Raw genomic sequence first — 17,023 nt, 5'->3', positions numbered from 1 at the left:
TTCAGCCCTTCGAGCCTGCTCCTCCACTCGATCAGATCATGGCTGCTCTCTTCCTGGTCTGAAAACTACCTTCCTACCTGTTCCCTATATCCCTTTGACCCATTTTTAAAAATCAGAAGTATATCTATCTCCTTGAAACCATTTCATGATTCAGACTCCACCGCACTATGGGGCAGCGAGTTCCCCAAATTCATCGCCCTCTGCGAGAAGTAGTTCCTCCTCATCTCAGTTTTAAATCAACTGCCCTTTCAACCTATATCTGTGACCTCTTGTTCTAGATTGCCCCATAAGGGGGAACATTTGGTCTACGTTTACTTTATCAACCCCTTTTAGTATTTTACATACCTTGATCAGACCCTCTCTCATTCTTCTGAACTCCAGCGAGTATAACCCAAACTGTTTAATCTCTCCTCATTCATCAACCCTTTCATCCCTGGAATCAATCTGATGAACCTTCTCTGAGCTGTCTCCAGTGCCACCACATCCTTCACCGAATAAGGAGACCAAAACTGGACACAATACTCTCGATGTGGTCTCACCAACACTCTATATAATTACATCAACACTTCTCTACTTCTATATTCCAGTCCTTTTACAATAAATGCTAAAATTCCATTTCCTTTTTAATGTCATGCTGCATCTGCATACCGACTTCCTATCATTCATGAACAAAAATACTCAGATCTCTCTGCCCAGATGCATTTTGAATCTGCTTCCCATTTCGATAATAATTTGCTTTTCTATTTTATCGGCCAAAATGGATAACCTCACATTTATCCACATTAAACTCCATCTGCCAAATGTTGGCTTATTCCCCGAGCCTATCAATATCCGTCTGTAAACTGTTTATCTTCCCTCACTGCCTGCTTTGCTACCTATTTTAGTATCATCTGCAAATTTTGATATGTTACACCCTGTCCCTGTTTTCAGATCGTTTATATAGATTGTAAATAGTTGAGGTCCGAGGACTGACAACTGCGGCACCCCACTAGTTACAGTTCACCAGCCAGGGAAGGACCCATTTATCCCGACTCCCTGCTTTCAGTCAGTCAGCTAATCCTCTATCCAATCTAGTACCCTACCCCCAATCCCCCGCAATCTCACCTTTTGGTCAGTCTTTTATGCAGGACCTTGTCAAACGCCTTCTGGAAGTCTAGATACACCACATTCACAGGGCCCCCATTATCCACCTTCCTGGTTATGACCTCAAAGAACTCAAGCAAGGTTGTCAAGCATGACTTACCCTTCATAAAGCCAAGCTGATAATGGTGGATTGAGCTTTGTCTTTCCAAATGTTCAGTCATCTCCCCCTCAATGATTGATTCCAGCAACTTCCCCACCATAGAGGTCAAGCTAACCCATCTATAGTTTCCTCCTTTTTGCCTCTCTCCGTTTTTGATTAGGGGGCGTCACATTAGTGTGTTTCCAATTCACCGGGACCTTTCCAGAATCCAGGGAATTTTGATATCACTTAACCAACACCCAACACATCCACTATCTAGCTGCTAACCTCCTTTAATACCTTAGGGTGCAGGCCATCAGGTCCCAGAGACTTAGCTGCCTTTAAATCCATTAGTTTATTCAATACCTTCTCCTTAGTGATGGTTATCGCAACAAGTTCCTCTGCATTAACTGCAGTTATTGAAAATGTTTTATTATCTTCTACTGTGAAGACAGAGAGAAAATATTGGTTCAGAGCCTCCGCCATCTCTGTGTTTGTAAAGAATAAATGAGAACTCACCTGTCAGAACCTGGAAACCAAAAGAACATTTGGGGCGAGAAATTTGGCTTCATCACACCTGGGTTTTCAGAACTACAGGTGCGACTTTGTGTCCAAAATGGTGTCATGCTCCACATGCACAATTCTGGTGAGGGTAGTGCTGAATGTCACTTTGGGATGGGCCAAACTAGAGGCATCCATTATCCACATCAGAAGCCGATTTTAGAGGGCGGCACGGTGACACAGTAGTTAGAACTATTGCCTCATAGCGCCAAGGACCCGGGTTTGATTCAGACCTTGGGTGACTGTCTATGTAGAGTTTACATGCTTTCCCCGTGTCTGCATGGGCTTCCTCCGGGTGTTCCAGGTTCCTCCAACTGTCCAAAGATGTGCAGTTTAGGAGAATTGACCATGGTAAATTACCCTTTAGTGACCAAAGATGTGCAGGTTAGGTGGGGTTATGGGGGAATATGGGGGGGGGGGGGGGGGGGTTGGGCTGAGGTAGGGTGCTCCTTCAGAGGGCCGGTGCAGACTTGGTGGGTCGAATATCCTCCTTCTGCACTGTAGGTATTCTGTGGATTCAATGGATTAGGCTATGATCAATTGTAAATATTGAGTTAAATGCTTGATTCTGTTTCCTCTTGTCATCTTGGTTTGCGTTTGAGGCCACTCCTGGGAAAGCCAGTGCAAAGCCGCAGAAAATAAAAAATGGGCTAATACTGTACTCAACCTAATGACCAAAGTTCCTGGTCTCAAGATTCCAACCTCATTTCCTCAACTCTGACCTCCAGGCAATCCTCTGATCTCCCTCTCCGGGCCCTTTCTCTAAGCACCCTGCTCCCACTCCCATCACTGTCCGAAGCCCAGTCAACTCTCCTTCACCTTCTGGATCGAATGGATTGATGCATCAACATGCGTGGGTTTCTATCACTGAGCCTTGTGCTTGTCAGTGGGAACAGATACTAGGCACCCTGAAGTCCCCAGACCTTTTTCACTTGAGTGTGGGCTGCTTTACTCTGTGGGTCAGTGGCTATTAGCTCTCTGCAGATCAGATGCCCCAAAATGATGCAAACTATTTCTTAGTCCTTAATGACAAATGATTGCCCTAAAACCTGGGAACAATTTCTGTACATTATTCGTACAAGTTCAAATTGTTGTAATTGAGCTGTAAGTGAAGACAAGCCCGCCAGCTCTGTGCAGCTTGCTCATATCTCATTACCCCCCACTAATTGTCAACTATAATTAATTTCATATTTCATGCTCTCCTGGGCTGCTTTAGCCTGACTTTAAATCACTTTCAGGCACTTTCAATCGCATTAGCGATTTTCTTCGTCATTTCACTTTTCATTATGGCACTCTACTTACATAATAAATCCTGTTCAATCAACGCTTCCACACACCATAATATGGGATGGACTGTCTCCCGTGCAGCATCCTATCTCCTTCAGAAGAGCTCTTTTGATCAACCTTTACTTAGCGTTCCAACGAAAGGTTCATGAAATGCTTTGAATCAAAATAAATTTGGTTAATTGCTGGCGGACCATATTATAACATAAGGTAGCTAAATTGCTGATGAAAGCGGAGACTCCCCGAGTTAATAGCCGAGATGTTGATGGTCTTTTCTTGCAGAGCAGGAAAACTACCATTTCTGTTTGTGCTCTTGTTTACTGGTGGTCTTTAATGGTCTCCTACAACTATTGACATACCTGCAAAGAGGTCCTTCCGTTGAAATATTCAAGAGTGTTTAACAGTACAGAAAGAGAATGCTGCACACAATGTCAATTGACAGGCTGTCCCCAGGAGGTCGGTTGAGAGTTGACAGTGCAGAAGGAGGCCATTCAGCCCATCAGGCCTGCACCAACTCTCTGACGCCCCCACCCTATCCCCGCAACCCAGTAAGTCAGCCTTTGGACACTAAGGGGCAATTTAGCATGGCCAATCCACCTAATTTACACAACTTTGGACTGTTGAAAGTAATCTGGACACCCAGAGGAAACCACACCAACACGGGGAGGAAGGGCATACTCCACACAGACAGTCACCCAAGCTGGAATTGAACCCGAGTCCCTGGCGCTGTGAGACAGCAGTGCTAACCACTGTGCAACTGTGCCACTGTGCCGAGGAAAAGCAAACCCTTTTATGTTGTTTAGTTGTGGATGTGTCTTTGTGCTCCTAATTTCCTTACAGCAGAGAAAGCCGAGGGGGAGCATGATCGAGGTGTACAAAACTATGAGGAACAGATAGGGTAGGTAGGAATAAACCTTTCCCCTTAATAGAGGGGTCAATAACCAAGGGCAGAGAATCCCGCTAAAACCATTGGCGACCCAATAATGTAAACTCACCAGAGCTACAGAATTTGGTTGTGGGGAAGTTGCTGCCAGATTTAACACATCTAACAAGTTTTCATTGTGGTTACTGGGAGTAGAAATACCGGATTTAAATCATAGAGGCGCAACTTGGAAATCGTCAGAGTGAAGATCAGCCTAGGGGAGAAACTGGTAAGAATTAATCAAGCTAATATCTTGGTTGGAGGCACTGAGGTGTATGGTGAAAGATGAGCTTAACCTGGGTTATGTTTCCTGGAGATGACAGCTTAATCTTTTTAATTGCAGTTCCCTGGTTTTTTCCTTGAGATAATTGCCAACTTGAGTACACCCAGTAATACACCCAGCGTTTAATGAGGCGCTGCTCAGGAAAATCATAGGCACACAACCCCTAATTTTCTGTTCATTCTTTTAACTAGCCTTAATAAACTTATTTTCCAAGTCAAAATTTTGTATAGCATCCTTTAAAGCCTCTCCGCCCCTGGTTATTGACCCCTCTACTAAGGGGAAGGGTTTATTCCTACCTGCCCTATCTTTTCCTCATAGTTTTGTACACCTTGATCATGCTCCCCCTCGGCTTTCTCTGCTGTAAGGAAAACAACCCCAACCTAATGAAGACATTTTGAAACATTTCTATATCTCTTTAAATTCCTCAGTTGTTTATGCATCTACAAGCTTCTGGAGCAGCGCATTTCACAGCTCTCACATGATTTGGTTTTATCAGCTGAGCTTTGACTATTAAGATTCTGTTCTGTTCTATTGTAGATGACTCATAACCTTATCCAATCTGTCAACGACCTTCATTATTTTAATCATCCCCATGCACTATTGTGGATGGCCGTTTGGCAGAACAGATTCGACTGGCCAAGTGGCTTCCTCTTTTTTTTTAGATCCCAATACATTGTCCGCAAGGTCCGATGACGCCACAGCTTTCTTCATGAGATCTAAACCAAAGTAAAACTGGCATCACGGGGCAGCACGGTCGCACAGTGGTTAGCACTGCTGCCTCGCAGCTCCAGGGACCTGTGTTCAATTCCTGCCTCGGGTGACTGTCTGCGTGGAGTTTGCACTTTCTCCCCGTGTCTGCGTGGGTTGTGCTGCTCCGGTTTCTTCCCACAGTCCAACGGTGTGCAGGTTAGGTGGATTGGCCATGCTAAATTGCCCCTTAGTATCCAAAAGGTTAGGTGGGGTTACACGGTTACGGAGACAGGGTGGAGGCATGGGCTTAAGTAGGGTGCTCTTTCCAAGGGCCGGTACAGACTCGATGGGCTGAATGGCCTCCTTCTGCACCGTAAATTCTATGTGAATCACAAGTGTAACAAGTTGAAAAATATGAGGTAGTTTGGTAGGCTACCTCTCCCCTAACAGGTTTTCTTAAACTGCCCATGGTGACAGTTGATGTGTACAGCTTTTGAACAGCCGTATCTTGGCAACGGGTTGAGATTTATGTAACGCTGTGAGAAGGATTTAGCCAAATGTCGCCTGTGAGAATAGACAGGCGCAGCATAATCCTAATCCAATTAGAATATTTCCTTCAAGACTAATTAGTGGGTGCTATCAATTAGTCTTTTTTTAAAACTTGTTTGCGTTCACATCACGTGCTTCATCGGAATTTATAAATTAGGCTGGGCATATTGATGAGAAAAACGACGGTGATGACACTTTATCAGAATTAATGAAATGTGATTAAAAATAACTTGCACAGGAAACAAGCAGCCCGCAATTAGACTATTGAAAGCTGACCTTAGGATGCAACCTCAAGCCCCTACAATCAGTCCTGACTATATGTTTATGCTGACAAGGCATTTTCTGGTGCTATTCAATCGTTCTTTATGCTCAGAGAAACAACTGAGTTCTTGGATTTTCCTTGCTCTAAATTATATTTGATCTTTAATCATTAATGGTTGAATTGCCAGGGTGGATCTTTAAGCTGGTGCAAAGTAATGGCGGCTGTATTGTCAGTGGCAGCGGCGTATAAGCAACGCAGGTGCATAATTTAGTGTTTGCAGCGAATGTTTGCACCGCCGTTACATTGGTTTGGAGACAAAGCGATGTGCAGCCGCTTTGCAACTATGGGGCAGTCAGTGTTTTAAAGTAAGAAGGCATTGAAGTGCAGAGGATCGGAGGGATCTTGATGTGAATGTGCATAGATCTTGAAGGTAGCAGAATATATTGATGTGGCATTATCATAAATGTAAGAACTGCAAGGGTTAATGAGATGCCTAACTCAACCACTAGAGGGAGCTAGATGTACAAGTATATAAGACATTGATGCTAAGCCTTGCGAGTGAGAGGTTGAGGAGAAGACTAGGGAACAGACTGAAGGTAAAATAGTGTGATTGAGAGCAAATCATAATTAATGTTATAGTGTAGAGATTAGTAATAGATGAGCGTAGATTATATGTTTATTATCAACTGTGTATTATCTAGGAGTAAGTGTTGAATCCAAATTAGTAGTGTTAATAAATGTTAATAGTGTTTAGTTCAATTTAAAGTTATTTTGTTGTTTTTGTGAACACTATGCCAACCATCCTAAATTTAGCAACACATAGATTAGGTGGCCAAGAAAGCATATGGGATACTTTCCTTTATTAGCCAAGGCATAGACTATAAGAGCAGGGAGGTTATGTTGGAGCTGTATAAGACGCTGGTTAGGCCACAGCTGGAGTACAGCAGTTCTGGTCAGCACATTGTAGAAAGGAAGTGATTTCACTAGAGAGGGTGCAGAGGAGATTTGTTGACTGTTGCCTGTTCTGGGGCATATCAGATGTCAAGAGAGGCTGGTTAGACTGCCGTTGTTTCCCTCAGGACAGAGAAGGCTGAGGGGTGGGGGGGGGGGCGGTAAGCTGATTGAGATGAGTAAGATTATGAGGGGCATTAGGCAGATAGGAAGGATCATTTCCCCTTTCTGGAGGGGTCAATAACCAGGGGCATAGATTTAAGGTAACGGGGCAGGAGGTACAGAGGACATGAGGAAAATGTTTTTTCACCCAGAGGGTGGTGTGAATCTGGAATTCACTGCCTGAAAGGACGGTAGAGGCGGGAACCCTCACAACAGTTAAGAAGTATTTAGATGAGCATTTGAAACTCCATAGCATATAAGGCTATGGGCCAAGTGCTGGAAAATAAGATTAGAATAGATAGGTGCTTGATGGCCGGCGCAGACACAATGGGATGAAGAGCCTCTTTCTGTGCTGTAAAACACTGTAGGCGCGACTTAACAGAAATGAAACAGAATCCCGTGTCAAACGCATTTAGCTAGCCAAGCGATATCTAACAGGACTTGGATTTATTTTGGGGCCTCAGCAGGGAACACCCTACTGAGGCTGAACTTAGTCCTGTTTCCTGAGGGGTAGAGCTCCTCGGTGCAGGAAGAGATTGTCTCAAGACACCCCCTCCCCCAACACAACCCCCAGACCTCCTAACTCAACTATAAGGGGATCATCAGGGTAGGGCACACCCAGGCCCTATCCCCAGTGCAGGCAAAATGCCACCTGGGCCTCCTGGCATTGCCAGGGTGGCACTACCAGGGTGCCCAGGTGGCACTACCAGGGTAGCAGGTGTACAAATGGGGTGTAGCAGGTGGCACTATCATATTGGCATCAGGGTGCTGTGGTACAACCCTGCCCAGAGCCCAGGCACCCTGATCCTCTGGGAGACCTCAACCCACATGTCCTGGTATGCTTGGCCACCATTTTTGGAGGCCAATACTGCCACTTGCTTGGGGTCTCCAGGGCATGGGAGTAACTCCTACAAGTGCGCATTAAAGTGTGCCTTACTACAGCACTTTAATATGCAGATTAGGTGGTCTGGATCCTGCCCATCGCGGGTGGGATCTAGATCACGACATCTTGCAAGACCTTGTTAGATCCTGCAAGGTGTGTTGAGCCAGGTAAATCCAGTGAGGGGCCTCTCGCGGGATTTACTGGCCATGTTGTACCCCGGACTGAGGTGAGAGTAAGTGCACTTCACTTCAAAGCTACATTTTGACCAAGTACATATGAAGCAAGACTTGGACAATATTCAGGCTTGGGCTGACAAGTGGCAAGTTACATGCATGCCACGCAAACACCAAGCAATGATCATCTCCAACAAAAGCAAATCTATCTCCCCTTGAAACAGTCGCATTACAAACACTGAATCCCAATTATCGAAGTACTGAGGGGGGGGTCACCATTGACCAGAAATGGAACTGGACCAAACACATAAATACTGTGGCTTTAAGAGCAGGTCAGAGGTACTCAATCTGCTTAGCCACATTATTACGGTACCTTCCTTGGCCATTAAGTCCCAGGGTGGGACCCGAACATGGAGCTACTGGCTCAGAGGCAGGAACGCCACCCACTGAGCCTCAAGACCTCCAGATTGCTCGCATGTGGTTCAGAATAATGACAACATCACTGGATTCAATTCCTGTTCTAGCTGAGGTAGACTTGGTGATGTACCATCAATTGGACTCGAGACACGTTGATGATCCGAACTGTGGCTTTAATCAGCTAGTTGTTAGCCCGGTGGTCGACTACAGAGAAAGGCTGATCGCCGGGAAACCTGGGTACTTATACCCTGCCTCGGAGGCGGGGTCTACTTGCCTCTCGACCAATTGGTGAGCAGTCACATGACTAGTCCCAACCAATCGGACGAGAGGCACATGACCAGCCAGAGCCAATGGGGAACCAATGCTCTGGCCGCTGACGTCACTGCCAGCGCATGCGCGATGTGGGGTTCTCTTCCGCTTCCGCCATGGCGGACGCGGAAGGAGAAAGAGAGCAGCCAGGGCACTGGCCCGGAATCTGAGCAGGGAGCCCCGATCGCGGGCCAGGCCACCGTGGGGGCACCCCCCGGTTCGATCGCCCCCCGCCCCCCCCCAGGACCCCGGGGGCCCGCTCACTGATCCCGCCATTCCAGAGGTGGTTCAAACTTCGGCGGCGGGAGAGGCCTCCCAGCGGCGGGACTACGACCCATCCGGGCACCGCAACCACGCCCCCACCGCTCCCTTTCCAAGAATACCCTCCTAGCTCGCAAAGCCTTACCCTCCCACAGGAACCTCAAAATCATCCCATTCTCTGCCCAAAAAACAAAGATCGGGAGGTTCTGAAACACAAACAAAAACTTCGCCAACACCATATTCTTTACCGTCAGGACCCGACCAGCCAATGACAATGTCAGCACATGCCACCTCTTAAAGTCCGCCTTCATTCCCTCCACCAAATGCACCAAATTCAACTTATGCAGCTGGGCCCAACTCAGCGCCACTTGTATCCCAGGGTAACGAAAACTCGTCCCTACCAACTAAAGCAGCAGCCTCCACAAACTCCTCCCCTGTCCCGCAGAAGATACACAGCAGGAGATCATCCATGTACAAAGAACATTGGTGCTCCACCGTCCCCACCCCCACCCTCTCAATAGCCCTCCGCCTGTCGAGACCCGAACCGCCATTGCCGATGGCTCAATCACGAGGGGAGAGTGGGCACCCCTGCATCATCCCACCGGTGCAACCTAAAGTATTCCGAGCTGACCTTGTTAGTCCGAACACTCACCTTAGGAGCCTTACAGAACAACCGAACCCATAGTCCACAATTTTGTTTCAGTTATGCATTACCATGTTGCCTTTTGATATTAGCTGAGAGCATAGGAAAGCAGAATTGGCTGAATTACAGATGATCGTTTTACTAACTGTTGAATTTTTGATCCCTGTCACAGCCTGGCTTATTGGAGCCAACCTCAGTGTTGGTGAGAGTCTCGAAAAGTGCACCCACTCTGGGCATTGCCATTGAAGGAGGAGCCAACACCCGCCAGCCACTACCCCGAATAGTTACGATACAGGTAAGTTATTAGACAGAGAGTGCTTCCTAATGACTATTTTCCTATTTATGACATGTATTGTTCTTGATGAGCAACCACTGGAGAGATAAAGCAGCCATTACTCTCATAGATGGTGCCAATAAACCTGAGCATTACCCTGTAAAACCTGGCATCTATGCTTGACCCTAGGCCAATGAACTGCAAGGCAAAACTTTTGTCATTATATTCTCTGAAGTTTAGATCACCTTGATCCACTCCTGGGGCTGGATTCTCCCCTACCCGGCGTGACGGAGGGTCCCGGCGGAGGGGAGTGGCGCCAACCACTCAGGGGTCGGGCCTCCCCAAAGGTGGGGAATTCTCCCCACCTTTGGGGGCCAGCCCCGCGCCGGAGCGGTTGGCACCCGAAGACTGGCGCAAGAAACCGGCGCCCCCGGCAGCGGGGCTGGCCGAAAGGCTTTCGACGGTTGGCGCATGCGCGATGTGGGTTTCTCTTCTGCCTCCGACACGGCGGAGGCCGTGGCGGCGGCGGATGGAAAGAGTGCACCCAGGGCACTGGCCCGGAGTCTGAGCGGGGGGCCCCGATCGCGGGCCTGGCCACCGTGGGGGCACCCCCCGGGGTTCGATCGCCCCCCGCACCCCCCAGGACCCCGGGGCCCGCTCGCACCGCTGATCCCGCCGTTACAGAGGTGGTTCGAACCTCGGCGGCGGGAGAGGCCTCCCAGCGGCGGGACTTCGGCCTATTCGGGCCGGAGAATCACCGCAGAGGCCTCGCCGATCGGAGTGGCGAGATTCCCGCCACCACCACATCCCAGGTGGCGGGGAATCTCTGCCACGGCGGGGGCCGAAATTTCGGCGGCCCCAGGCGATTCTCCGACCCTGCTGGGGGTCGGAGAATTTCGCCCCTGAATAGTGAATGCACCCAATTTAGTCTTCAATTCTTCCTGGACTTTGTATTCATTTGATAAGCTCAATAAAGGAAGAAAAGTGGATGCATTCTGTAGCAGTTCGGGTGTGTATCGGAGTTTATATGTATATTTGGCCCGATTTTACTGTGCAAGTGAATTGCGATAACCCTTATGTGGACCACAGGGGATCACTGATTGATCTCCCCATGGGCTTTGTAGAATACTAGTTCCCTTGGCTCATAGCGAGACCTTTAAATGTTGTTCCCAGATCAGGCCGGCATCCCCGATAGTCCGGGGCTGGGACTTATGGTAGCAGCTTTATTTTCAGTTTAAAATAAACCAGTTTGGCCTTTCACGCCACATCTCCTGGAATTATTACTTGGATAATAATTGAATGGGTTAAAATCAGGATCATTTGGACAGAGTAAAGTGGCTTTTCTCACTGTGTGACTGAACTATACCTTGTTGTGACTCCAGGTCGTGGAGTTGGAATTGACCACACACTAGCCCAGGATGCTGTAACCAACTATCAATACTATCCTATAAAGTCAATGTTTGAAACTGAAAGGTATGTATTTGAATTCCATGGCAGTCTTTCATCCAATAATAATCATCTTTATTGCACTTGATGTTTAACACCAGATACCATAACACCCCATGACGGAGAGCTAAAGCATTTTGATTCTGATTATTTGGTGTATAGCAACCTGTGACAAGGTATCCAGAACCCATTCAAACTAAGATAAGCAAATCTAAGACAAGCAAATCATGGGCAACACGGTAGCACAGTGGTTAGCACTGTTGCTTCACCGCTCCAGGGTCCCAGGCTCGATTTCTAGCTTGGGTCACTGTCTGTGCGAAGTCCGCACATTCTCCATGTCTGTGTGGCTTTCCTCTGGGTGCTTTGGTTTCCTCCAACAAATCCCAAAAGACGTGCTGTTAGGTGAATTGGACATTCTGAATTCTGTGTGCCCGAACAGGCGCCGGAATGTGGCGACTCGGGGCTTTTCACAGTAACTTCATTGCAGTGTTAATGTGAGCCTACTTGTGACAATAAAGATGATTATTATTGGATGAAAGACTGCCATGGAATTCAAATACATACCTTTCAGTTTCAAACATTGACTTTATAGGATAGTATTGATAGTTGGTTACAGCATCCTGGGCTAGTGTGTGGTCAATTCCAACCCCACGTGACCTGGAGTGACAACACAGGTAAAATTAGATGTTTTTTCTTAATTTCAAGGTGCTTCGCTGAGCCCAATAAACTGCAGCCATCATCTTTATAACTTCAGCACAAGTAACCTTTTATTACGTACTGTATAATAATTGAACTGACAGAACAATATACCTGACTATCAACAGCCCCTTTCCCAACTCCCTCTTCCTTCTAACAACCCCCACTCTCTTTATGCACACACACACACACACACAGAGGGGAAAGGGTGGTGGAAAAGTAAAGAAAAGTACAGGAAAGCAGCACGGTTGCACAGTGTCTAGCACTGTGGCTTCACAGCGCCAGGGTCCCAGGGTCGATTCCCCACGGTCACTGTCTGCGAAGTCTGCACGTTCTCCCCGTGTCTGCGTGGGAATCCTCCGGGTGCTTCGGTTTCCTCCCATAGTCCAAAGACATGCAGGTTAGTTGGATTGACCATGCTAAAGTGCCCTTTGTGTCCAAAAAAAAAGGTTAGGAGGGGTTATTGGGTTATGGGGATAGTGTGGAATTGAGGACTTAAGTGGGTCAGTGCAGACTCGATGGGCCGAATAGCTTCCTTCAGCACTGCATGTTCTATGTTCTTAAATAAAATAAAAAGCATAAGGATCTTTAATGCACTGGGATGCCTTCCAGTCAATATCTTTTTGATGTTCAGGCTTTTGTTTTGGTACTTCTTCCTTCTAGGCTTGAGATGGTTTTCTCTGGCAAGGTTGTTTACTTTCTCTGTAGTTTCAGGACCATTTCAGGTTTGCAGCAAAGATGTGCCAGGCACTCATTGGTTTTAGAACAATAAAGCAGTTCTTTCCTTCAGCAAGCAAGAGAGAGAGAGTGTTCCTTCTCCTTCTAAGGTCGAAACACTGGCCAATTCTCTAAGAAAGCATCACGCAGGAACCAGTCACTGACTTGTCAAGCAGAACACTGTCCCTGGCCAACCCACCAGTTGCTAGTTAACCAATCGAACTGACTTACTCCAAAACTGGTTTCTATGAATTACTCAGCGGCAAATATTTTGGCATCTCCTCACCAAATATAAAACCTGGGAACACAATATCCTGACATGCAGGCTGCTTCAGCTTGACTCTTCTGCTTAAAGGCACATTCAGATTATGAGTCCATGGATCAAAAATAATAAACTAAAATAAATGAGAACAAAGGAAATAACAGGAAGTACTGCTACATAGTCCAGGGGCAGGGAGGAAGATATTTGTATTATCTTAGTCTTCATTTTCTGGTAGCAACACCTTCTGCCACACATTTAAAGAGAAATCTTTACAGAAAGGACATATTGGGTTAAAAATATTTAGTCATTTATTTAAAGGACAAATTAGTAGCTTCCACATTGGAGAGGGATTGTATATCAATGAATTTGCCTAAATGATGTATTGACTTTTCCAGAGAGGAGGATCGGCACATAATTGTGGCAAATTGAAAGTCGGCCATGTGATATTGGAGGTCAACGGGATTCCACTTTGTGGGAAGGAACACAAAGAAGCTGCACGAAGAATAGCAGAAGCATTTAAAACCAAAGAGAGAGATTATATTGATTTCCTGGTAACAGAATTCAATGTAGCACTTTAGGAAGCACTGCTGCGGACACATTGCTGCTAACAAACTTCTCTTCGACAAGCTAAAAATAATGTACCCTCATTAAAACCCCAGGCTTTAACAATAGACGCAAAGGAATAACACGACTCCTCAGATACAGTATTTACATCATTGTTCCTTGAGGACCTCATGCTGTCTGATGTCTGGAGTAGTTCTACTCAGCAGGATCCACAAGAAGAAGAAAATGTAACTCGATGCATGTGCAAATCCAGTTTTGGGCTTCAATTTTCCCACCTGGTTTCAGTTTTCTGAATTATCTCTGTGCATAGACTGTGTACCTTTTTCTTAAAAAATAGTTAATGATGCAATGCTATTCTCCTACTTAACCTGAATCAGGGATAATGTTGCAGATTGTAATACTATCTTAGGAGACCAACAAGTTCATTTTCACTGCACTCTACAATTTGGAACTACTCCAAGCCTAGAGGCTCTGAGAAGGCATGAGAGAGAGAGAGAGAGAGCTGGGCTGAAGACTGTGTTTCTCTGTGGCTTCTTTCCCTCTCTCCACTACTGGGGTGGCTGGGTGACGGGGAAGTGGGGAGAAAGTCACTAGATTTACTTGATGAGTTGTCTGCGCTCAGATGTCCTGTTTGCACTGTCACTGTCAAAGTACAAAGGTCTCACAGAAAGAACTGTCTCTCCTTCAGACAGTATTCCAGTCCCATCAGGGTTGCCAACTCTCCAGGAATTCTCTTTGACCAGGCAAGTGGTGGGGGGGGGGGGGGGGGGGGGGGGGGTGCAGTTCGCATTGTGAGGTCATACAATAAAACCTCCAGGAAATATCCAGCCCAAGGTCTAAGCCCTAATTCCCATGGCAACCTTAATTTACTTCAGGCAAAATCGATGAACGTTAGACGAGGAGGTTGGTTCGGTCAAATGTTCTCCACACGAGAGTCAGTTGTCCATTGAGGTTAAGAGTAGCAACACTAAATCAGGTTGGTTCTCGAAGGCTGTGTACTGCTGTCACTTCTGCATGGATGCAAATATTCAGGAAATGCACCAGTACAATGGGTTAACTAAGAAGATACCAAGGGCCCTGATGCTCTGAAGAGTGAAAACCACTCCAGCCTGAGTCCCTGAAGTAGTTGCCTAAATCTAGCCGTACAGCCCTATTAGGTTGCAAGAGTCCAATTTCCTGGGAGGCAATGTATAGCTCCAGTTGCAGGAGAAATTTCTTGCTTCTAACCTTTGGAGGGAAAACACCACTCGTTGAAATCAGATTTAAAATGCATTTTGGTGTCTTTGTTCATGAATCGCAGAAAGTCGGTATGCAGGTACAGCATGTAATTTAAAAAAGCAAATGGAATTTTAGCGTTCATTACAAAAGGACTGGAGTATAAAAGTAGAGAAGTGTTGTTGCAATTGTATAGGGTGCTGATGAGACCACATCGGGAGTATTGTGTCCATTTCTGGTCTCCTTATTTGGGGAAGGATGTGGTGGCATTGGCTGCAGTTCAGAGGAGGGATGAAAGGGTTGACGTATGAGGAGAGATTGAACAGTTTGGGCTAAAACTCATTGGAGTTTAGAAGAATACGAGGGGATCTGATCGAAGTATACAAAATACTAAGAGGGACTGGTAAAGTGAACGGAGACTAAATGTTCCCCCTAGCGGGGCTATCTAGAACCAGAGGTCACAGATATAAGTTGAGAGGCGGTAGATTTAACACTGAGATGAGGAGGAAATACTTCTCGCAGGGTGGTAGATTTGTGGAACTCGCTGCCCCATAATGCGGTGGAGTCTGAATCATTAAACGGTTTCATGAAGAGATAGATATATTTCTGATTTTTAAAATGGGTGAAAGGGATATAGGGAACAGCCGATGAGGTAGATTTGAGACAAGGAAGAGATCAGCCAAGATCTGATTGAATGGGGAGCAGGCTCGAAGGGCTGAATTGCCCACTTCTGCTCCTAATTCCTATGTCCCATGTTCCTAAGCACAGTTTCAAGTTGTGGTGTAAAGCATCGTTAATTTGGCCTTAAATGTAAATATATTAGGGGTGGGTGGGGTGGGGGAGTTCTCCGGGTCACTCTTCATAGCATAATGGAGAAACTATTCTTTATCTCTTGCTCGTCTTTAGTGGCATAAGCAATCATGTTCAGCATCTGTCTGAGGTGTTTGGTAGGATTCTGGTTGGTAAGTAGGTGACGGTCAAGGCCGATCTGTGTCTGGAAGGTTCTTTTGCAAATGGGACCAGGTATAGTCACAAGTGTGTTACAATCAGCAAGAAGTGGAAATCCGTCCAGTTCTATACAAGCCTATTTTTTCTTTTTTCTTTCATGGGATGCGGCAAGGCCTGTATTTGTTCCCCGAATTGCTGAGTGGCTGGCTCAATTTTAGAGGGCAGTTCAGAGCCAACCACATTCGCAGCAGTTCGAGAGTCACCTATCGGCCAGAAGATTTCCTTAAAGAACAGCAGTGAAACAAATGGCAATCGACGACAGTTTCGCTGCCGCCATTACCGAAACTAGCTTTCAATTTCAGATTCTATGGGCCGGGATTCTCCGTTGCGTGTTCGCACCGTCACCGGCGCTAGTGAGGGCGGAGAATTTGACGCTCAGCCAAATCTCCCGTTCACTGCAGCGGGAGCGCAGAATCCTGCTGCTGTGAACGTACGGAGAATCCCGCCGTATTCATTGAATTTCAATTCCACCAGCTGCTGTGGTTCCCTGGGCAGTCGCCTGGGGCCTCCAGGATGACACGTGACATTACCACTGGCTCAAACACCCACTGCAGCGACACACGAGGAAATGAATGACATCTCTGGCTGAGCAAGTTTGAAAAGCTCATCTCTTCCCTGCTTTCTCCATATTCATTCGCCAAGGTCAGCTCTGGATTAAGGCAGCAGAGTTGCCGATTGAGGAACCCTGGGGTCTGTGAGTGGATTCTTTTCAGGCCAAAACGTGGACAAAGTCGGTTGCGCGCTGTCTCAATGCTCGGAGGCATCATAAAGTACATTATGGGATGGAGCCCAGTATGTGCTTCAACTCCTCGAAGTTAATATTTAAAAAGCTGCTCACAGCACGCTGGGAATCGTGTTAATAGTTTTCACCCCCTCCTTTGTGACGTGACTCAAACTTTATACATTTCTGTTCACAGGGCAGTTTCTGGCATAATTCTGCTTGCGCTGTGAAATGTGGTGTGAGCGCAATTATGCAGCATCGCAATGAAATTCAAATCCCAACTCGCGTATTGGTGTATCCCTCAGGTTGAATCATGGGATGTGTGGAGTGAGGGGAAAAATGGAGTTGCTGCCCAAGGTCGACCATGGTCGTATTGAATGGGAGAGCAGGCTTGATGGGCCTTGCGGTCCGCTGCAGCCCTTATTCCTTATTGTCTGATGCTGTTGTACCCAAGTTGGGTAATTTTGAACATCATGTGACATCTGGTGGCCACTTTGACACGGTGCAGTTGGAAGTTAAGGGAAGTGATCGGGCTCGAAGAGCTGTCA

The 17,023-nt window shown here is 46.6% G+C and overlaps 1 protein-coding gene across 5 annotated transcripts in view; it reads left to right on the top strand.

Moving 5' to 3' along the window:
• The window catches only part of whrna (whirlin a), a 251,445-nt gene extending 237,163 nt beyond the window's left edge, over window positions 1-14,282 (top strand). For all 5 annotated transcript variants that reach the window (XM_038781827.1, XM_038781825.1, XM_038781826.1 and 2 more), the window contains 2 exons: window positions 9,745-9,867; window positions 13,363-14,282. In XM_038781827.1, coding sequence (XP_038637755.1) covers window positions 9,745-9,867; window positions 13,363-13,545 — 306 coding nt within the window. In that variant the 3' untranslated portion in view covers window positions 13,546-14,282. The remainder of the gene's footprint in view (window positions 1-9,744; window positions 9,868-13,362) is intronic.
• The last annotated feature ends 2,741 nt before the right edge of the window (window positions 14,283-17,023 follow it).

The sequence above is a fragment of the Scyliorhinus canicula genome, chromosome 21 (genome assembly GCF_902713615.1).
Source record: "Scyliorhinus canicula chromosome 21, sScyCan1.1, whole genome shotgun sequence".
In the NCBI taxonomy this organism is placed as follows: domain Eukaryota; kingdom Metazoa; phylum Chordata; class Chondrichthyes; order Carcharhiniformes; family Scyliorhinidae; genus Scyliorhinus; species Scyliorhinus canicula.
Note: the sequence above shows the minus strand (reverse complement) of the source record. Positions and strands in the feature narration are given on the sequence as shown.